The sequence below is a fragment of the Malurus melanocephalus genome, unplaced genomic scaffold (genome assembly GCF_030028575.1).
Source record: "Malurus melanocephalus ecotype Western Australia unplaced genomic scaffold, MMel_1.1 scaffold_388, whole genome shotgun sequence".
Taxonomy (NCBI): Eukaryota; Metazoa; Chordata; class Aves; order Passeriformes; family Maluridae; genus Malurus; species Malurus melanocephalus.
This window is the reverse complement of record NW_026623620.1, coordinates 265,430-282,569: the sequence shown is the minus strand read 5'-3', so window position 1 is coordinate 282,569 and position 17,140 is coordinate 265,430. Positions and strand designations below refer to the sequence as shown.

Here is a 17,140-nt window from a genome sequence, read left to right as displayed (position 1 = left end):
AAAAGACGAAGAAAAAAGAAAGAAAGAAAATAACCACCCTCTTCTTAAAAGCTCAAGCATCAGTCACCATAAAGTCTACCAATAAAATCTGGAGAAAGACGCTCCCCTTTCTCGCCTCTGCCTTTTATGTACTTWGTCGTGGTATCACCTCTCATTTGGAAGGCACTCGATGAGTCTTTCTCCTCTTCCCCATTCTAATTTTRATTTTTGACACTCCAAACTACCTCCTAATGACTCAGTCATTAGGGATGAGGCTTTGGGCAGGAGGTTGGAGGAGGCGGGTGAAGGCAGGGGCTGAGGGCTTTGCACCTCGCCCCAGGAGAATCTTCTCCAGTGCTATTCTGTCTGGAAACCAAAGRGCAAAAAATAGGGTGCTGGGGAGTTACCACCTCCCCAGGCATGCCGGGGTGAAGGAACGGGCACTTGGGACACAGAATCGTAGAACCAAAGAAGAATTTAGGTTGAAAAAGATCTTTAAGTTATCCCACTTCACCTTTTTATCCCCGACTGGAGTTCCTTGGCCAGCCTTGTCCTCTCCATTCCCGAATATTGCCTGGGGACCCCCACCCGCCCCAGCACCCCCTCCCCAGAGCCCGGCCGTGTCCTCTCCAGGTGTCCCAGCCCCTCCGACAGCTCCAGGAGAAGAGCGGCACTCGGTGCGGCTGTTGGGGATCCATCCTTGCGTCTGGACCGTGTCCCGTGCCCAGCTTTCAGCCCACCGAGGGTAGGGCAGATCACCTCCTTGTCTTCCCTTTGTTGGCCCTTTCCTTCCCTTTTCCCGGCTCTTCTGAACCTTACAAGAGCCTCGGGACTGCTGTAATAGCCCATCATTGTGTTCAGATCTTAACGCGCTGTCATTAGCGCTGTTGTCTTCTTCTTTTCTCTTCTTTTCTTTTCTGTTCCAAGGGCCAATTTAAATCGCATTAAAATCCTAAATAGCTGGCTTAATTAATGGCTTTCGCGGCTCCAGCTGAGATAATCTCCAGACGACTAAAGCCAAATCATTCGGCGACTTCCAGCTCGCCAGGAGTTTGGGGCTGGGGAAGGGGACGGAGKGGGTTGAGCAGCGGGTTTGACGGGCTCTGCCCGGACATCGAGAGCTCCGCCGGGTCGGGAGCGCTCCTGGCCTCGGTCAGACCTTTGGCAGAAGTTTGGTGAAGAGATTAGGCTGGGTTTTGAGAGATTTTTGTTTGTTTGTTTACTTGATGGTTTGTTTTATTTTGGTTTGAACTTTCGGTGAGGTTTTGTTTGTCTGAGGTTTGGTTGATTTGGGGGGATTTTTTTTTTTTTTTTTTTTTTTTTTTTTTTTTTTTTTTTTTTTTTTTTTCATTTGTTTGTTTTCCTCGCTGATCTACAAAAGTGGTAAAGTCCCTGGGCTGGGTTCTCACCCATTTTTTTGGGATTCTGTGCTTCTCCCCATTCCTTATGGGGTAGGATTKTGTGTTGTATCTTTCCTACCTCGCTTTGCTCTGCTTGGAGCTGTCGTGATCGGCACCATCCTAGCTCTGCCCTCCTCAGCAGAGATTTTGGGGCCAGCACATTCAGAGCTGCCCTTGGAATCCCATAAACTCAGGCACACTGGGAGCAGAATGTGTAGGAACACATGAGAAGTGAACACACAACTTACACACAACATACACACAACATAGATACAACATACACACAACTTACACACAACCTACACACAACCTACACACAACTTACACACAACATACATACAACTTACACACAACATACACAAAACTCACACACAACATACACACAGCACATACATGACACATGACCAGAGTGGGGCTCCTGAGGCAGATTCCCCTTTCAACACCACTCACTCTGCCCCATTCCTGGGGCACCTCGGACAGAGCCTCAAACCTTTACCAAACCTTCACCCACCCAAGCCACATCTGCTCAAGCCTTCCTTCATCCTGCAGGAACCAGCCCAGGGTCATGGGCATTGTCCAGCAGTGCTCAGCGTTTTTCCCAAGCCACTGGTGCAGGGAGGGCCTGGAGAGGCATTGGAAAGTGCTGATTAGTTCCTATGGCTTGTGTGTAGGAAAGAGGAATGAAGGAAATGTCTTTTCTTTTGGGTCTGGTTTGGATTTTATCCCTCAGCCCGGGAGCTGCAGAAGTTCTCCTGTGTCAGTGCTGATACACCTCGATAATGGAGGGCTGGTCCTGGGTGCACGAGATTCTTTCATATGTTCATACAATCTTTAAAGTTTGTTTCCTGTAAAAATCCCCCTTATCTGTATYATTCTGTTGTCCACCTTGCTTCTCCCAAGCTATTTTTTTAACATTGTTTACAGTTAAAACTCTTACCGCTCTTAATATCCTTAAAAATGCAATGTAAGAAAGAGGTGTTCTTAAAAACTGTTGGTGATACCCCTACTCTTACTGAGTCTTTTGGTTTATAYTTAAAAACTCCTCATGTTCTGTGCATGCAGGCATGTCTTTGTTTTCTTGGCATGAACATTGTAGTGAGGGACATCTCAGAATTTTTTCATGGAATGAGCTGTTTTATGTGGCTACCAATGTGATGCAAAGTTTGTTAACTTAAATGAAACCAAAAGAATAATGGAAAAAAAGAAAGTACTTTCTGTTTTTCCTGACAAATGTAGATGAGGTTTAGTCTTTTGAATATTTAGCTCCTGGTATTAATGACTGGGTCATGTGAGGATAATTTGGAGAACAGTTTAAATTGCTCATAAACCTTTTGGAACTGAAAATGGGATTAAGCAGTACTGATAACTCTGTGCTGATAAATGCTTGCTTACATTTGCTGCATGATAGGGGTAGAAAAATCTAAGGAGCAGCAGATTCTAATGTCTTCATTTTGTAGCGTACTCTAAACTTGCCAGAATTTCAGCACAGGGCAGAAAATACACTGTGAGCTGGAGACTCCCACAAACATCACCTGTAGATATAAATAATAGACTAATAAAAAGCATAGCATGCTATTAATATTTTATATAAGATCAAGCTGTTGACATTCAGGCATGCTTATACTTAATAATGTACACAAGTACACAAACATCTATATCCTGAAAAACAAAATAAGCAGCACTTCTGCACCGTTGTCACCACTGTATTATGATGTTTCCTTACTTAGGTGCATGACATTTACAGGTGAATATCTTGGAGAAAGGGACTATGCCATCTTGAGTGAATATAAAATACGCATGGTATTATGACTGTTACAATTAACAAATAAAAATGACCTTGCAGAGTGTAAGGATGTGTGTCTCTGTACAAAATTATAGACACATATTTGAAAAAAAAAGTATTTAAATTTTAAAATTATCTAGTGACATGGATATTTCTCTCATKCCTCATAAACAAAAAACATTGCTTATGAAAAGTATAAAAAAATATATCAGAGTATTGGTTTTATCAATGAAAGGATGTACAAATCTTTAACTCTGATGCCAGGCAGCCTTGAATTTCAGCAGGTGCCTGAGTAACTAAATCAGAATAAACCACCATAGCCCAGCCATCCTATTGTTCTCTTCATCTTACAAAGGGACCCTACAACCAAAATACACCAAGCTCTTCTTGCCACATGCGTTATTGGGGTTTTTTTCATTGTGTTGACAAAGCTGGTGGGGTAGAGCATGTTCTCCCTGCTGTCATCTGCACAACCCATCATCAGCTTGTGTTGGCATTTTGTACTGACATGTGCTATTTGATGGGGAGACAGGAATAAGGAAGGGAAAATACTCTCCCGATGTTTGCTCAGATTACCTTTTCCAGTATCACAACTTTTGTTCGTACTGGGTTTGGGAAACAAAGCAAAAGCAGAGTTTGCATGAAGGAGGACATTGTGTTGAACATGAACCAGTCAGTGAGAAAGAAAAGGATTCGTCCCCCAAAGTAAACTAACAAAAAAGAGCTCAGTCTTTTGTCACTCCTATGCCTCAGGCCACTTGAAAATAATAATAGATTAGAATCATAGAATACTTTTTGTTGGAAGAGACCTTTAAAGGTCATCTAGTCCAACCCTTTGCAGTGAGCAGGAGCATTTTTGACTCAGTCARGTTATATATAATCTCTTCAGGTGATTTGGGGATTCAGTATACGGCAGTTTTGGGTCCTCTTTCACCTAGATGAGGTCAGCTACACAAAACATCTCTCTTTCCCAYCCATTTTTGTCTTGTGACCAACCATATTTATTGAAATCAACATGATGATGACAGATCAGAGAGTAAAACTCTGTCATGAATAAAGAAGTTAAAGACAGGTGGATAAAAGAGAAGCCCTAAAGAAGRGATTGAGTACCTGAAAGATTCCCTTCTTYCTTTTTTWCCCCCTAATCAGTTGCAATATATAATATAATTGTCCCTTCATCTAAATGTTGTCCTGCCTGTGTTTTCTGACCTCTGTGGCTGTAAGAGCACGACTTCACCATTTACAGTCATCTCCAAAATAGTATCTAACAGCAACAGAGGAAGTCAGACCAGACCATGTCATCACATCCCTATGGGAATAAACAGTTGTCCTAAAAGGAATTTTCTTTACATTCACAGGCTCATTTCACATGGTACTCAGAGCACAAAATTGCTGAGGCTGGATAATCTGTAAGACTGACGGCTCTCCTCTTCCTGGCTTTGCTGTAGGGATGAATGCCATGGATAACGAGTCAGGGTGCAACAGCCACAGCTTTCCCTTCTTCATGCACTTGTGGGCACATMACTTTGCTGTTCCTGCATGTGGGCTCTTCATTCAATGAGCTGAGGGGGTTTTGTAAGTTCTGGCACCAGAAGCTAGTCTGTAAAAATTTCCAAAGTCAGTAAAAGGTGATAAGAGGAATAGAGATATCCAGGTTGAAATGCTGGACGCACAAAAGGCATTATTTCCACTCTATTTTTGAAAGCATTTTTTCTGCTTCTTCTGCTGGCGTCTTAGCATCCCACCTCTCAAATACTCTGTTATGATAAAATTGTCTCAACCATTAAGTGAGGATTGACTTTTCCAACAGCACCTGCAGTGACATTGTGTTGATGGGGGAAAAAAGCTGTTTGTTGCCGTTGTTGATTATTGCAATTTAAAACATATCTTTTGGTCTTCATGTTAAGCTGCTTCACAAAATCATTTGTCCACTCTAACACATGATCAGGAGGAAGGAAAGAACACACTGAAGTATGTGTGTTTGGCAAGAAACTTAATCTTTCTTTTTCCTGTGTGGTTGCCCTTCTCCTTTCCTCCCTCTTTCCAGCAGAAAAAATTCTTTTTTTCTGTTTACCCCATGGTGTAAAGGCCAGGTTTCATCCATCTCCTCTCCAAAGAGRTGTTTGTGGGCAGGAAATTCATGCCTTCAAAAATGCATACAGTTTRTGACAAAGACATATCTTCATCTAGAAAGCACCACACCGCTCTATGTTGCTGTGTCAATGAATAATTAATAGAGTGAAATAATTATATGCAATAGATTTTACCTTCTTGTAATTTGCTACTTGTTCCTCTTGATTCTGGAAAGCAAATGACCTAGACTTGCTGTTTTCTTTTGCTTTTAACCCACACATGGCTTACCTGGAATTGCTTTGTTTTAGATCACGTTGCTTAGGCAGGATATTTTAAAACATTTTAGGCTGTAAGCAACTTTCTACTAAATAGTAATGAGAAGTGTTCCAGTAAATTCTGGTTAGGGTAGGAGCAGCTGCAGGGTAACAGGTTTTTGGATTAAAGGAACAATTATTTATCTGGCATAAAGGGTGCACATACTGGCTTAACCTGGCAAGGAGATGAACTTTAATATGACACTGATTTCAGTACAGTCTCACTCGTTATAAAATCTACAGACTCATTGAAGTAAATAAATATGTACACAGCGCTACTGTTTTCTTGACACGTATATATATATACACGTGTGTATATGCATTGTGTGGCAGATGCCAAACAAACAGTTCTACTCAGTGTTAACGCTCTTCACAAATGTACCTGACAGACCAGAAGTTTAAAAGCGTTGCTTGAAAATATTTACAGGTTTCTGGGGGAAAAAAAATCCCACCGAAGAAAACCCAAACACCAAAACAACACAGACCCAAAATTATTTCAGGCGTGCAGCGCCAGATTTTTGTGTTTGAGTGTATGAGCTCATTAATTGTAGCTTTGAGCTGCGTAAAAATGTGCATCAGTGCCCTTGATGTGTCTGTATTTTGGTGATGCACGATTTGTCTCTATATCCTGTCTAAGAAGTGGACACTAATATCTGCCCTGGAACATAATTAGAAGCCATAAAATACCCTGCTGTACTGAGTCAGGATCTCACCCATCTGGGATTGATACCAAGAGATGTTCTTTTCTGGTGTTGCTGTCAGCACAAATGTTTAAATATACCTTCAAGAGCTGAAATATTTGGAAAGAAATTCTGTTTGCCTTATGTAAGCAAGCAATAGTCTGCATTTAATGAAGGTTCACCCTTCAGTCTGTCTCTGTGGGAAGTGGAACAGAGTCACCTTAATTTTTAGAGGAACTGCATGTGTAAGATGATAATGAAAAAGGTGTACGACCTTGTTTAAAGTGAGCTTTTAAAAAATATTCTATTCTATTCTATTCTATTCTATTCTATTCTATTCTATTCTATTCTATTCTATTCTATTCTATTCTTCTAAACTTATTATAGAATTTAGATTAGAAACTAATTTTTTTAATATAACAAAGTGAGCTCTTGTAGTTAAAAAATATTAAGGTATTCATAGGAAAAAAAGAAATTATCAGGGTATCTTAAAAGATACAGTATGTTTCCTTTAAGCATGAAGGATGAGCACAGATTAATTCCTCTCTAAGAAGGTCTTTATATCATCATCCTCACATAAACCATATGAACTCCTTCTAGTAGTGCATTGAATTATATGATATTTTATATCACTGTCATATGCAGCTCATTCTTTTTTTTTTCTCATCTTTCCCCCAGGGAAGAATAGTRCATGCAGTGATAAGATTTATTTCTTCCACAGAATTTTTTATTGTAGTCAGGTTGGAGAAGGCAGGTCAAAGAAAAGTGTTTTGTGCTTGCTGATAAAATATGTTAGTCCTCAAGATTTTTTTTTTCCCCAGAATTTGTTCTACTCTCTTGGATCAGTTGCAAAGAAAGTTTTCTCTCTTTCTCTCTCTCATATTAACTTWAAGTTAAAAGCTCGGTTTTGCCTGAGGAGTTATTGATCACAGCCTTGACTGAAAGATTTGGTGATCATTCAGCAGTTTTAGACCCAGGCCAAGTAATTGCCACTCTCAAGAAATAAACAATTGCAGAACTAACCTGAGATAAACTGATGTAGCTCAATAGATTTCAATCGTTAATATCAGCTGAGGATTTGACCCAACTTTGGAGGGAATTTATGAGTTCAAAGGTGTGGAAAGCTGTTCCTGCTGCAAATCACCGCAAACCCATAGTGCTCTTGCATCTTCATAATCCTAAATACTGCTACGAGAAAATCAACAYTTCTCATTAGCACCAGCATCCTAAATTGTTCACACACTGTGTTTTTTCAAATTGTGAATGAGGGCTCAATTTTATTTTGTTAATCACATGAGACTGAAGAGGCCTTAGAGATAATTAGTAACTTTTTCAGAGCATGAAATCAAATTATATCAAATAGCCACAACGGTGTACTTTGACCATAAAACATATGAGAACTAATAATTCACTCTTCCCACCCTGATATTTCAACACATTTATTTTTCTCAAAACAAAAATATTATGAAAAGACAAACTAAACACAACTCAAGAAAAACCAAACCCAAACAAAACCAACCGCAAGTAAACAACAGAATTTCTCTTCACTGTTTCAACAAACCATGAGAGTTTGTCGAAACACAGCAGATGATGTTTYCCCCACTTTAATATTTCCTTTATTTCATAGGTGGCACCTGTGTTGTCAACCCCACCGACCTGTTCTGCTCTGTTCCTGGTCGCTTGTCCCTGCTCAGCTCCACTTCCAAGTACAAAGTGACCATTGCAGAGGTCAAGAGGCGCCTTTCACCACCAGAATGCCTCAACGCCTCCCTCCTGGGAGGTATTTTGAGAAGGTAAGTTGAAGGTGAGAATAAYAACTCCTAGACAATGCTGTAATTTTTTTTTTTTTATTTTCAACAAATTTGCTTTTTTTTTTCCCTGCTTGGATGGGTGGTCATACTCGGGGGAAACAGAAGAAGGATGGGGAGGGAGCACTGGAGAATTTTCAACAAATTAGAAAGTTTGCACTTTTCATCAAACTGGGTTTTTTTTACCTCCTCTGTTCAGTTACTCATCAGGCATGGACAGATGTTGCTTTGCCTTGTTTTGAGTGAATAAAAAATACTTTAAATATGTGGAAAAATCCACCAGAGTTACAAATCTGGCTTCTTGCTGAGATACTATCTCAAAGCAAATTGTTTTACTGAGTGTTGTTACAGCCCTTGCTCAACAAAAAAAACAAAAATAGATGTGTAGGGATGTCTTTTTCTTCCTTTCTTTGCATGTCTTTTGAGCACAGAAAAGCCAGAATAAGCTGGTTTTCCTTTTCTTGTTGTGAGATACTGGAGGAGAAGCAAATAATTAGGTGAAGTTTTGCCTCTGACCCTTCACTGACCAGRGCAGACACCTGCAGAGAGCAGGAACAGAAGGAAGGAAAAGGGCAGGCTGTGCCTCACACTGCAAGAGGAAAACTATGAGACAACTGTAATTCAGTAATTCAGCCAGGCATATCTAAGTCGTGGTGTCCCTGAGGCGTCAGCTCAGATGGCATCAGCTGCCTGAACACCCTTTGATCAAAACGAGCTGGGAAGTCATCGGCTATTTCACTGCTGGCACTGAAGGCCACACTGATCCTCGTGCTTATTCTGAAAGTCATTTTAACCAGCCTGAGAGATGCAGGCRTTCAAGAGCTGTCTTGAGCCATCTTGGAGAATAATTGCTGTGGATCATTAATTGTTTTCAAGGTACAAGCCCCATTTAAATGTCTCTGCATTGAAATCCAAAATCGACACCCGCCAAAATTTCCCCCTCTATTTGCTTCATCCTGGAGAAACCTTCAGCTAATGTTCACTTTAAATACTCATGGTTACAGATTTCATCAATACAGTGCAAGCTTTTGAGAATTCAAGGGCATCAGCTTGAAAGTGGGGCTCACTTCTCTGTTAAAATGCTTGAATGATCCCCACAGKTTTTTGACCCAGACTAAATATCTCCTCTCCCAAATTAACCCTGGGCGTGGTTCAGGAATTTGCAAAAGCCAAGGACTTCTCTCAGTCTGCAGTTTGGATGTGCTAATTCAGTTTTATGAATCAGGGGGTGCAATTGAACAGATTTGGCTGGTTTGTAGCTGAGAACAGGCTCCAACACTCTGTATTTGACCAGAAAACATGTAGGAAAACAAAATATCATTGATTGTTTGCCTGAGACCCAGAAGAGCTGGTTTTACATGCTGTCAGTAGTCACTGGTCACCTATTTTCCCMAACAGCTTGCCTTGGGAATAGTGTTCTTCAGAATAAAGAAAAGAATTCTTCTCAGAAGACGTTTCCTGACAARCAATGTGGCCAAAGTTGAGGAATTTCTTAATGCACAAAAGCAGATATTCAGATGGTGGTGTTTCATGTTTTGCTTCTTTCCTCTGCCTGAAGGAACTTGAAGAACCTGAACCTCAAAATATTTAGTTAATTATTTTTACTACCCAGTGACTACTTTTTCTAAKCTGAGGGTCTCTCAATCTCATTTGGGGTTACTTATGCATTTGTTGTACAAAAAGCAAAGGTGCACGCTCTTATCTAATTAATGGACAGGTCATTTATTTGGGATGGGAGATACCTGGGTTCCAGTCACTGCTTTACTCATTGTTTAAGCATTTTAACATTAGTTATTTGCTGTCAGCTGGCTRCAGCATCTGTCTGAAAGACGCAGGTTGAAATTCCCTCAGGCTGAGGGRGAATTTGAACCTGTGTCTGCTGCATAAGTGGATGTGTCTCAAATACTTCAAACACWGAGGTGCAGCAGAAAAGCAGCACTGGGACACACCAGAACCCATTTTGTGAGAACAAAGGGATGGAGGTGTTTGGCATAGGGGCACAGATAACCAGTGATGGCTGAAATTTGAGCTTCAATATTTCTTATCGCTTTGTCCTTCTTCCTTGTGAGTTTTTGGCTTTGTAGGMAACATTTTTGAGTACCCAGGCCTCTACATAAATTATAGAGGGATGGTTAGAGCTGGGTTCCACATAGACATTTATATTTAAGTAGTTGTTTGACTTCCTTTAATCATCAGAAAATCTGGATAAGTGAAGTTCACTCATTGTAGATATCTGTTTAATCTGATTCTAGTAGGTCACGTTTCTCTCTAATTTGTCTTTGGACAATGACTTTGGACAATGTCTTTGGAACCTGACTTGGCTAAATCAGATATAAGTGTTTGCACTGTCAATATTTACATTTAGCCACTGTAATCCCAGGCTCTGTGCCCAAATCAGGATGCTTGGGCTCCACTAGGTGCAAAGCTGCTTGAAGATTTGTTGACCCCCCTGACAGGCATTAAAATGTTTAACTCTGTCAAAGAAAAATGTTAAAGAATCACATAGAGCAAGCAGAACTTTAAGAGTACAGCTCTGAAATATTTCCCATTGTACAGCTCTGAAATATCTCCCATTGTTTTCACTATGGCAGGCATTACCCCACATATTTGTCAACAAAGTGTGTACAGTTTCCAGGCTCATATTAAGAKGGGGAAAATATGCAGAATAATGACAAATGTCTCTCTTTCCTGATGTTCTCTCTTGATAGAGCAAAATCCAAGAATGGAGGACGTTGCTTGAGAGAAAAATTAGACAGACTGGGACTGAATTTGCCTGCAGGAAGAAGAAAAGCAGCAAATGTCACACTCTTGACTTCCTTGGTAGAAGGTAGGGTCTCTAATATTGCAATATAATATAACCATAATTAAAATGTTCCATTGTATGCAATCTTCTTTCAGCCATAGGGTTAAATTCCATAATCTATATTTTGTATAAAGAGATCTGACTTGCCTAAAGCCACAGACAGAGAGAGTGGCAAAATGGAAGCTCACTCTGAGATTTCTTGGCCCCCAGCAAGTGGCCTGGTCCTGCAGTTTCCTCAGCATTGATTTGTGCTTGCAAATCGATCATCTGAGTGCTCTTGTGAGAGAGATGAATGTCTTATACCAACTCTATAAGTAGGTTTGTTTATCCTCCTCTTTTTTATTTTTTTTTTTAAACTTGTGAATTTCCTGGAGCTGATCCAAAAATGTGATGATTTTTTTTTTTCCTCCCATAAGAAAGCATAATATTTAGACAAGCTTTTTCCCCACACACATAAATGAATGAAATCTGTTTTCAGATAATATCTAGACAGGCCCAGGAGATACTTCCTTGGCCTTTATTTGTTGTTTAAATATCATTCACCAAATACTGCCAGGCTCTTCAAACCTTCAGCTGGGAGATGCAGGTTCAAACCCCTCAGGCAAAGGGAAGAAACTCTACCTGCMTCTCTTCTATTCTGGGTGAATCCACTAAGTACCCAGTTTGTTGTCTGGCTGCGAGGAGCAGCTCTGGGAATTTCAGATCCCTCCTCCTTGATGCTGAGAGAACTCAGCTCATCCTAAAGGTCAATACCTTCCACGATGGTAACCTGAAAGGTCCACACAGATCTAGGCATGGAGGCTGAGGTCTCAGCACGTATTACCACAGAATCACAGAATTACAGAGGGGTTGAGGCTGAAGACACCTCTGGTGATCTCCCAGGCCAATCCTCCTGCTCAAAGCAAGGTCAATTAGAAGAGCTTGCTCAGGASTTTATCTACTGAGTTTTCTATTATCTCAAAGGRTGGAGACTCTTCAAGGCAGAAATARCATTGAATCCTCAACAYTGGAGGTTTTCAGCATCCRTGACAAAGGAATTGAGATTTTTCTGGGCCACTGAGCACAAAGAACTACAACAGGGCTGCTCTGAAATACAGGTGTGCCCAAATCACACCTGCCTGCAAGAGGAAGCTCTGATGGAATTACAGTCTTAGAGAAGGTACCAGGTCAGAGGAGCAAGGGCTGTTTCCACTCTCACAGTCCTTCAGACATCTCTGGTCAGGGAGGAATAAACACAGATGTGGTTTTTATTAGTAAACAGAACAATGGCTTTATGCTGAAAGCTGAAACAGGGTAGGTTTAGATGGGATATTGGGAAGGAATTCTTCCCTGTGAGAGGGGTGAGGCCCTGGCACAGGGTGCCCAGAGAAGCTGTGGCTGCTCCTGGATCCCTGGAAGTGTCCAAGACSAGGCTGGACWGGGMTTGGAGCAACCTGRSATGGTGGAAGGTGTCCCTGCCCATRKCAGGGGGATGGAATGTGATAAACTTCAAAATTCTGTCCTACCCAGCCAATTCCACGATTCTGGGATTGTGTGTGACCAGTTACTCATTCATCAGAAGATACTGAGAGGGAGGTAGCTCTCTGATAACTGCTGCTCTGGGATGGATGTTTGAGTGCCTTTACTCTAAGGCAGGATTAGATTCCTGTTTCCCAGGAATGGAGTTCCTTTATTCAAAGTCAGCAGCAAACCTGATACCAAGCCTGTGGTGTTGCTTCTCTTCTCAGACTGCCTTGCTGTGAGTCCTAGAAATAAATGATGAGGTGGTAGAGCTCACTTTGGCAGAGACCTTTTTCTCCTGGATAGGCTAATCATGAATTTTATCTGCTGGAATTTTTAGGAAGGCACTACCACAGTAACATTCAAACAGAAAACAAAGTGAAGTTCATTTTCTGTCTGTTTAACCAATCCTGGGTCAAACTAAGCAGTGCTCACTGGGCAGATATTCCAGGTGGAATAAATTAGTTCCAGGTGGAACTAATTTATAGCACAATTTCTTGAAGGAAACCCATCCTTCAATGGTTCCTGCTGCTGGAGGAGGCAAAAAAGGAAGGACACAGTCTTATACTGTATTTAAGAGAATCCATAGAGAATGCAAAGTATTAGCTTTTTCTGTGGAAAAAGTATTAATTTCAGTATGGAAATTAAATTCATAATTTGTTCATCTTACTAAATCTCTAAAATCTCCAAAGTATCTCTCATAAAGACCCAGGATTGTATCATTCTTGACTTCTTTGGATGGTTCTAAATTCATTATTATTAAAGGTTTTCACAGTCCTCAATATCTAGRGGTTTTGATATCTCTGTAAGGTAGGAATGTGTCCAACCTCTTGARTATCTGTGTGATGTAAGATAAGGCAAAATTAGTTGCATATTATGTTTCTTGACCAAAACCATGTCAGAAGTCTCTGACATAACTAACACTTCTCTTCCTCTAAAACATGTTAAAAATCATTGAGTTTTGGGGTGTTCTGCTGAGCTCTGTGAGGAACTACAATTTATTTCTAGGCTGTGGCTGTCGCATGAAGGTCCAGAATTTATGAAAATTTTTGATTTCTGCAAATTTCTTTCTTTTGGAGTTCAGCTTCTTTGCTGGATGTTTATTGTTGGCTTGGTCAGGTTGCACCTTTAGTTTCTTTGGYAGAGATGCCTCCCAAAGCAGGAATTGTAGGACAGATCAGTCCTGTTCCTTTTGTCATCCACATAAATCAGCACAACSAGTGGAAAGGCGGACAGGGAGAATGAAATCAGTGTCGCAGGGCTCTCCTGAGCAGTTTGGGGACACATCTTTCTGTAACCTGTAGGTGAGGGATGCCCTCTAGTGCCTGGACTAGATGGAGGGAAAGGTYATTTTTCTTACGAGCCCCGAAATGAAAATTCCTGCATCTTAGCTATAAAATAAAGGCTCCTCCATTCAATGCCAGTATTTCCAAGGATAAGATTTACTGCGGGCTCAAAAGAGTCAAAAGCCTGTCCAGCGGGAGCAAGGAAGGGCGTGAAAAGAGGGGAGATGTCCCCTTTTGTTTAAATGGGTCACTTATAAGGTAGAAACAAAACATAGATGTGATTGCAGGTGCAGGTAAAAGCAGTGTGGAACAATTTTAAAACCATCAGATTAAAAAAAAAAAAATTAAAAAGAAAAACTTACAAAAGTACCTAGAGTTTGTTTTTCTGTCAAACCTGATTAAGACACTAAATTTCCTCGACACAGAATTAATAGTATTCATCATTTGGGGACCAAACCTCTTGAGAAAAATAGGTCAGTGGTTTCTTTTTTCATCGTGCTCTCAACTGTCACACTTCTCCCCCACCAGCCTTTGTTTAAATAACCTTCCACTTGTTCCTCCTCCCTTCTCACCCTACAAATAGAATAAACTTTCCTTCCACCTCCCGCCTGTCCCTCCTCCCCCTGAGTAACATCTCGGCTGGGTTGAGCAGAGGAGGAGGCACAGGCGAGGAGCGAGTGGGARGTTCAGATGCCGAATGTCCCTCTGGTGGGGACAAAGCTGTGCCTTCGCTGCGCACCGGAGCATCTCCCGCTCTGCCGGMCCCGGGGGAGTCTCGCACCGCTCCCTGCACCGAAACCTTTCAAGGTACTCGGCTGCTGTCCCCACCGAGGATTTTCAGGGCTGTCACTGCCGGTTCTGCTCCTGMARATGTCCTTTTGCATCRAGCGAAGCGCTYTGGTCAATCGTCAAATKRCAGAGGAGAGGCAGCGCTGCCAAGAGCTGCAGAGCCCCGGGATGGGTTTAGGAAGAGTCCAAGATKCCCAAAATCTTTTCTCTTCAGGAGGAAACACAAAGAGAAATTTGGGGTTAGATTGAGTTTAAATCGAAACTAAAGTCAACGAACTATGAAAGTCAGGAATTTTAGGGGGTTTTACCTTTGTAATGATTCCTGCCCCTGATGTAAATAACAACTATGCACAAGATGGCAAATCTAAAGTAAAAGTAAAAAGGATGGTTCATCCACAATCCCRACATTTACACATTTTCTCCCAAAATAAATATTTGTCCGAATTATGCTATAGGAAAAGAAAGTTTTGTATAAACTGCTTTCCCCACTAAGCAGACTTAATCCTACCATACAGAAATCCAAGTGACCTCTATTCACAAAAAATATTATTTCACAATCCACTTCTAAAAATCAAATCATCATTTGGTCCTGGTTTAAAATGACATCTTTGCTCAGCGATTAGATATGGAAAATTATGTTCTGCAGGGTGTTCTCATGTACAAATTTTTATTTTAATTTAAAATTTGTAGTTATAATTCTGGATGCCTACTCCTCACAGCATATGCATGATTATATGAATAAATATGCATAACACTAATGTGAATTTGTAATGTACATCAGTTTTCCATTTCCAGCAAAAAATATTTTCAATTTTAATTTTAAAAATTTTCGTTATTCTTTCATTTAAAACAATCATTAAATTTGCATATCTACGTTTTTATTTATCTATATCCACAAAGAAATAATTAATTTTGTTTCTTTTTGCTCATGGTTTTATATCTTCATTACCATTAACATTCAATCACAATCCCAGCTCCAGACAGGTTTTATAATTTTGAATAATTTTCTCAGATCATCAGAACAGTTTAGTATAATTTTCTCAAGTCTAGCAAATAATATAATTCATCTTTGTAAATACAAGTTTGAACGGTAATTCACGTTTTCATTCCCTTTTCTCTAAGAGTGAGTGAAAACATTCACRTTTCAGTCACTTAGCTGTTGATCATGTTAAATGAATGCCTACATTCCATCACAGAAAACTCTGCTCTCTTGAAGAAACCAAGACTTTTCCAATGGCTAAATGTTTAAATTCTTTGCTGTCTACATTCCTTGTATTTTTACTGGGACTGACTGGGACCATGATGGAGCTGTCTGGAGAATTGCAATTACACCCAATGACAGCTTCAAAGGGTTTGATTTTTATTTTCTTTCCATGCTGGAATGAAGAGAAACCTATCAAGTATTTTAATGGAATTTAGTTGAAAAGAAGAAGCTGGTGCACTTCTGCAACTGATTTACTCTGTAAGTCTTTATTTAAGGAAGAGTAAAAGTGGATCTAAAATAGACATTTTGAAACAGCTCCACAGAAATTTAAAAGCTATGGCTTAATTTTTTTTTCCCTTCCATGAGGATAGATGTTTGAAATACGAAGCAATCAGTCATCTATATGTCTGTTAATTCTGTTAACTTATCACTGAAATCCATTCTGTTTTCTGAAAATTTATTTTACTTTCCTAGAAGATGTAAACTAAATGGAAACCATTTCTCCTTTCATTTCAACTCAGATATACTGATTGCTTCCTTCTTTTTAGGAATACTGGAAATCATGTGGAAAAAAAAAAAAAAAAAAAAAAGGAGGCAGATGATTTTGCCTATAATCTTCAGTTTTTGCTGTGAAGTTGGTTACAGCTGCAGATGTTTTTGCTGGCTGGTGTAGCAAACAGACTGCCTGGGAGTGGTGCATGGATTTTGTCAGTACCTGAATAAACTGGGCCAGATAAACACACAATAAAGTATTTGCTTGTGGAATCAAAAAAAGTGTTCGTCCAGTAAAAACCCCAGTGGTAGAAGGGGAGACAATAAAACCTGAAAAGGGAGAGAATGGAGTTGGAATAGAGGTCAGKGAATGCAGTCTCTTGTTCCTCGTGGTGTCCCTGGCACTGAACTCCTGTTTCCATGGAAGTTCTSCTCTTCCTTGGCTCAGCCAAGCCTGTGCCGAGCAAGTCTTGCTGGGGATGGAATTCATCTCACCTTCTTCAGTGCATTTGTACCTGTCTTCTCATGTCAGGTTGTAGTAAAAAGGGAGAAATCAACCACTTCTGGGTGTTTAATGATTTAATTTAATGATTAAATGAAATTAAATTAATATTTAAATGTTTTATTATGTTGCTCAGAACAGCTGTGGAATCTCCATAGTTAGAAATATTCCAGACTAGGCTTGGAAAAGCCTTGATTAACCTCATCAAGGCAATGCTTTCAGCAGAAGGTGATTTCCTGAGTTCCCTTCTAATCTAGACTTTCCATAATTCCTCCGATTCCCTTTTCCCTTCTACTCCTGTGTAGTATGATACATGCTACAAGGGCTAGTTTGACTCCATGGACTTGAAAGCATTAAGTCAGACATCAACAYTGACATTTAATCTGATGAATTGCACTGCAGATGTTCTCAAAGGGAGGAATTACATGTCCTTCATCCCTGCTAACAGCATCAGCCTTTTGGACTTCAAAGAGCCAGAGTTCAGTGCCACCTCTCCTGATGGCACTAAAACACTCTGGAAAACAAAC

At 40.3% G+C, this 17,140-nt stretch overlaps 1 protein-coding gene across 1 annotated transcript in view; it reads left to right on the top strand.

The window, feature by feature from the left end:
- The window catches only part of TFAP2D (transcription factor AP-2 delta), a 46,852-nt gene that overhangs the window by 7,955 nt on the left and 21,757 nt on the right, over positions 1-17,140 (top strand). Inside the window, exons 3-4 of the mRNA XM_057379117.1 lie at positions 7,857-8,022; positions 10,746-10,864. Of these exons, the coding sequence (XP_057235100.1) occupies positions 7,857-8,022; positions 10,746-10,864 (285 nt within the window). The remainder of the gene's footprint in view (positions 1-7,856; positions 8,023-10,745; positions 10,865-17,140) is intronic.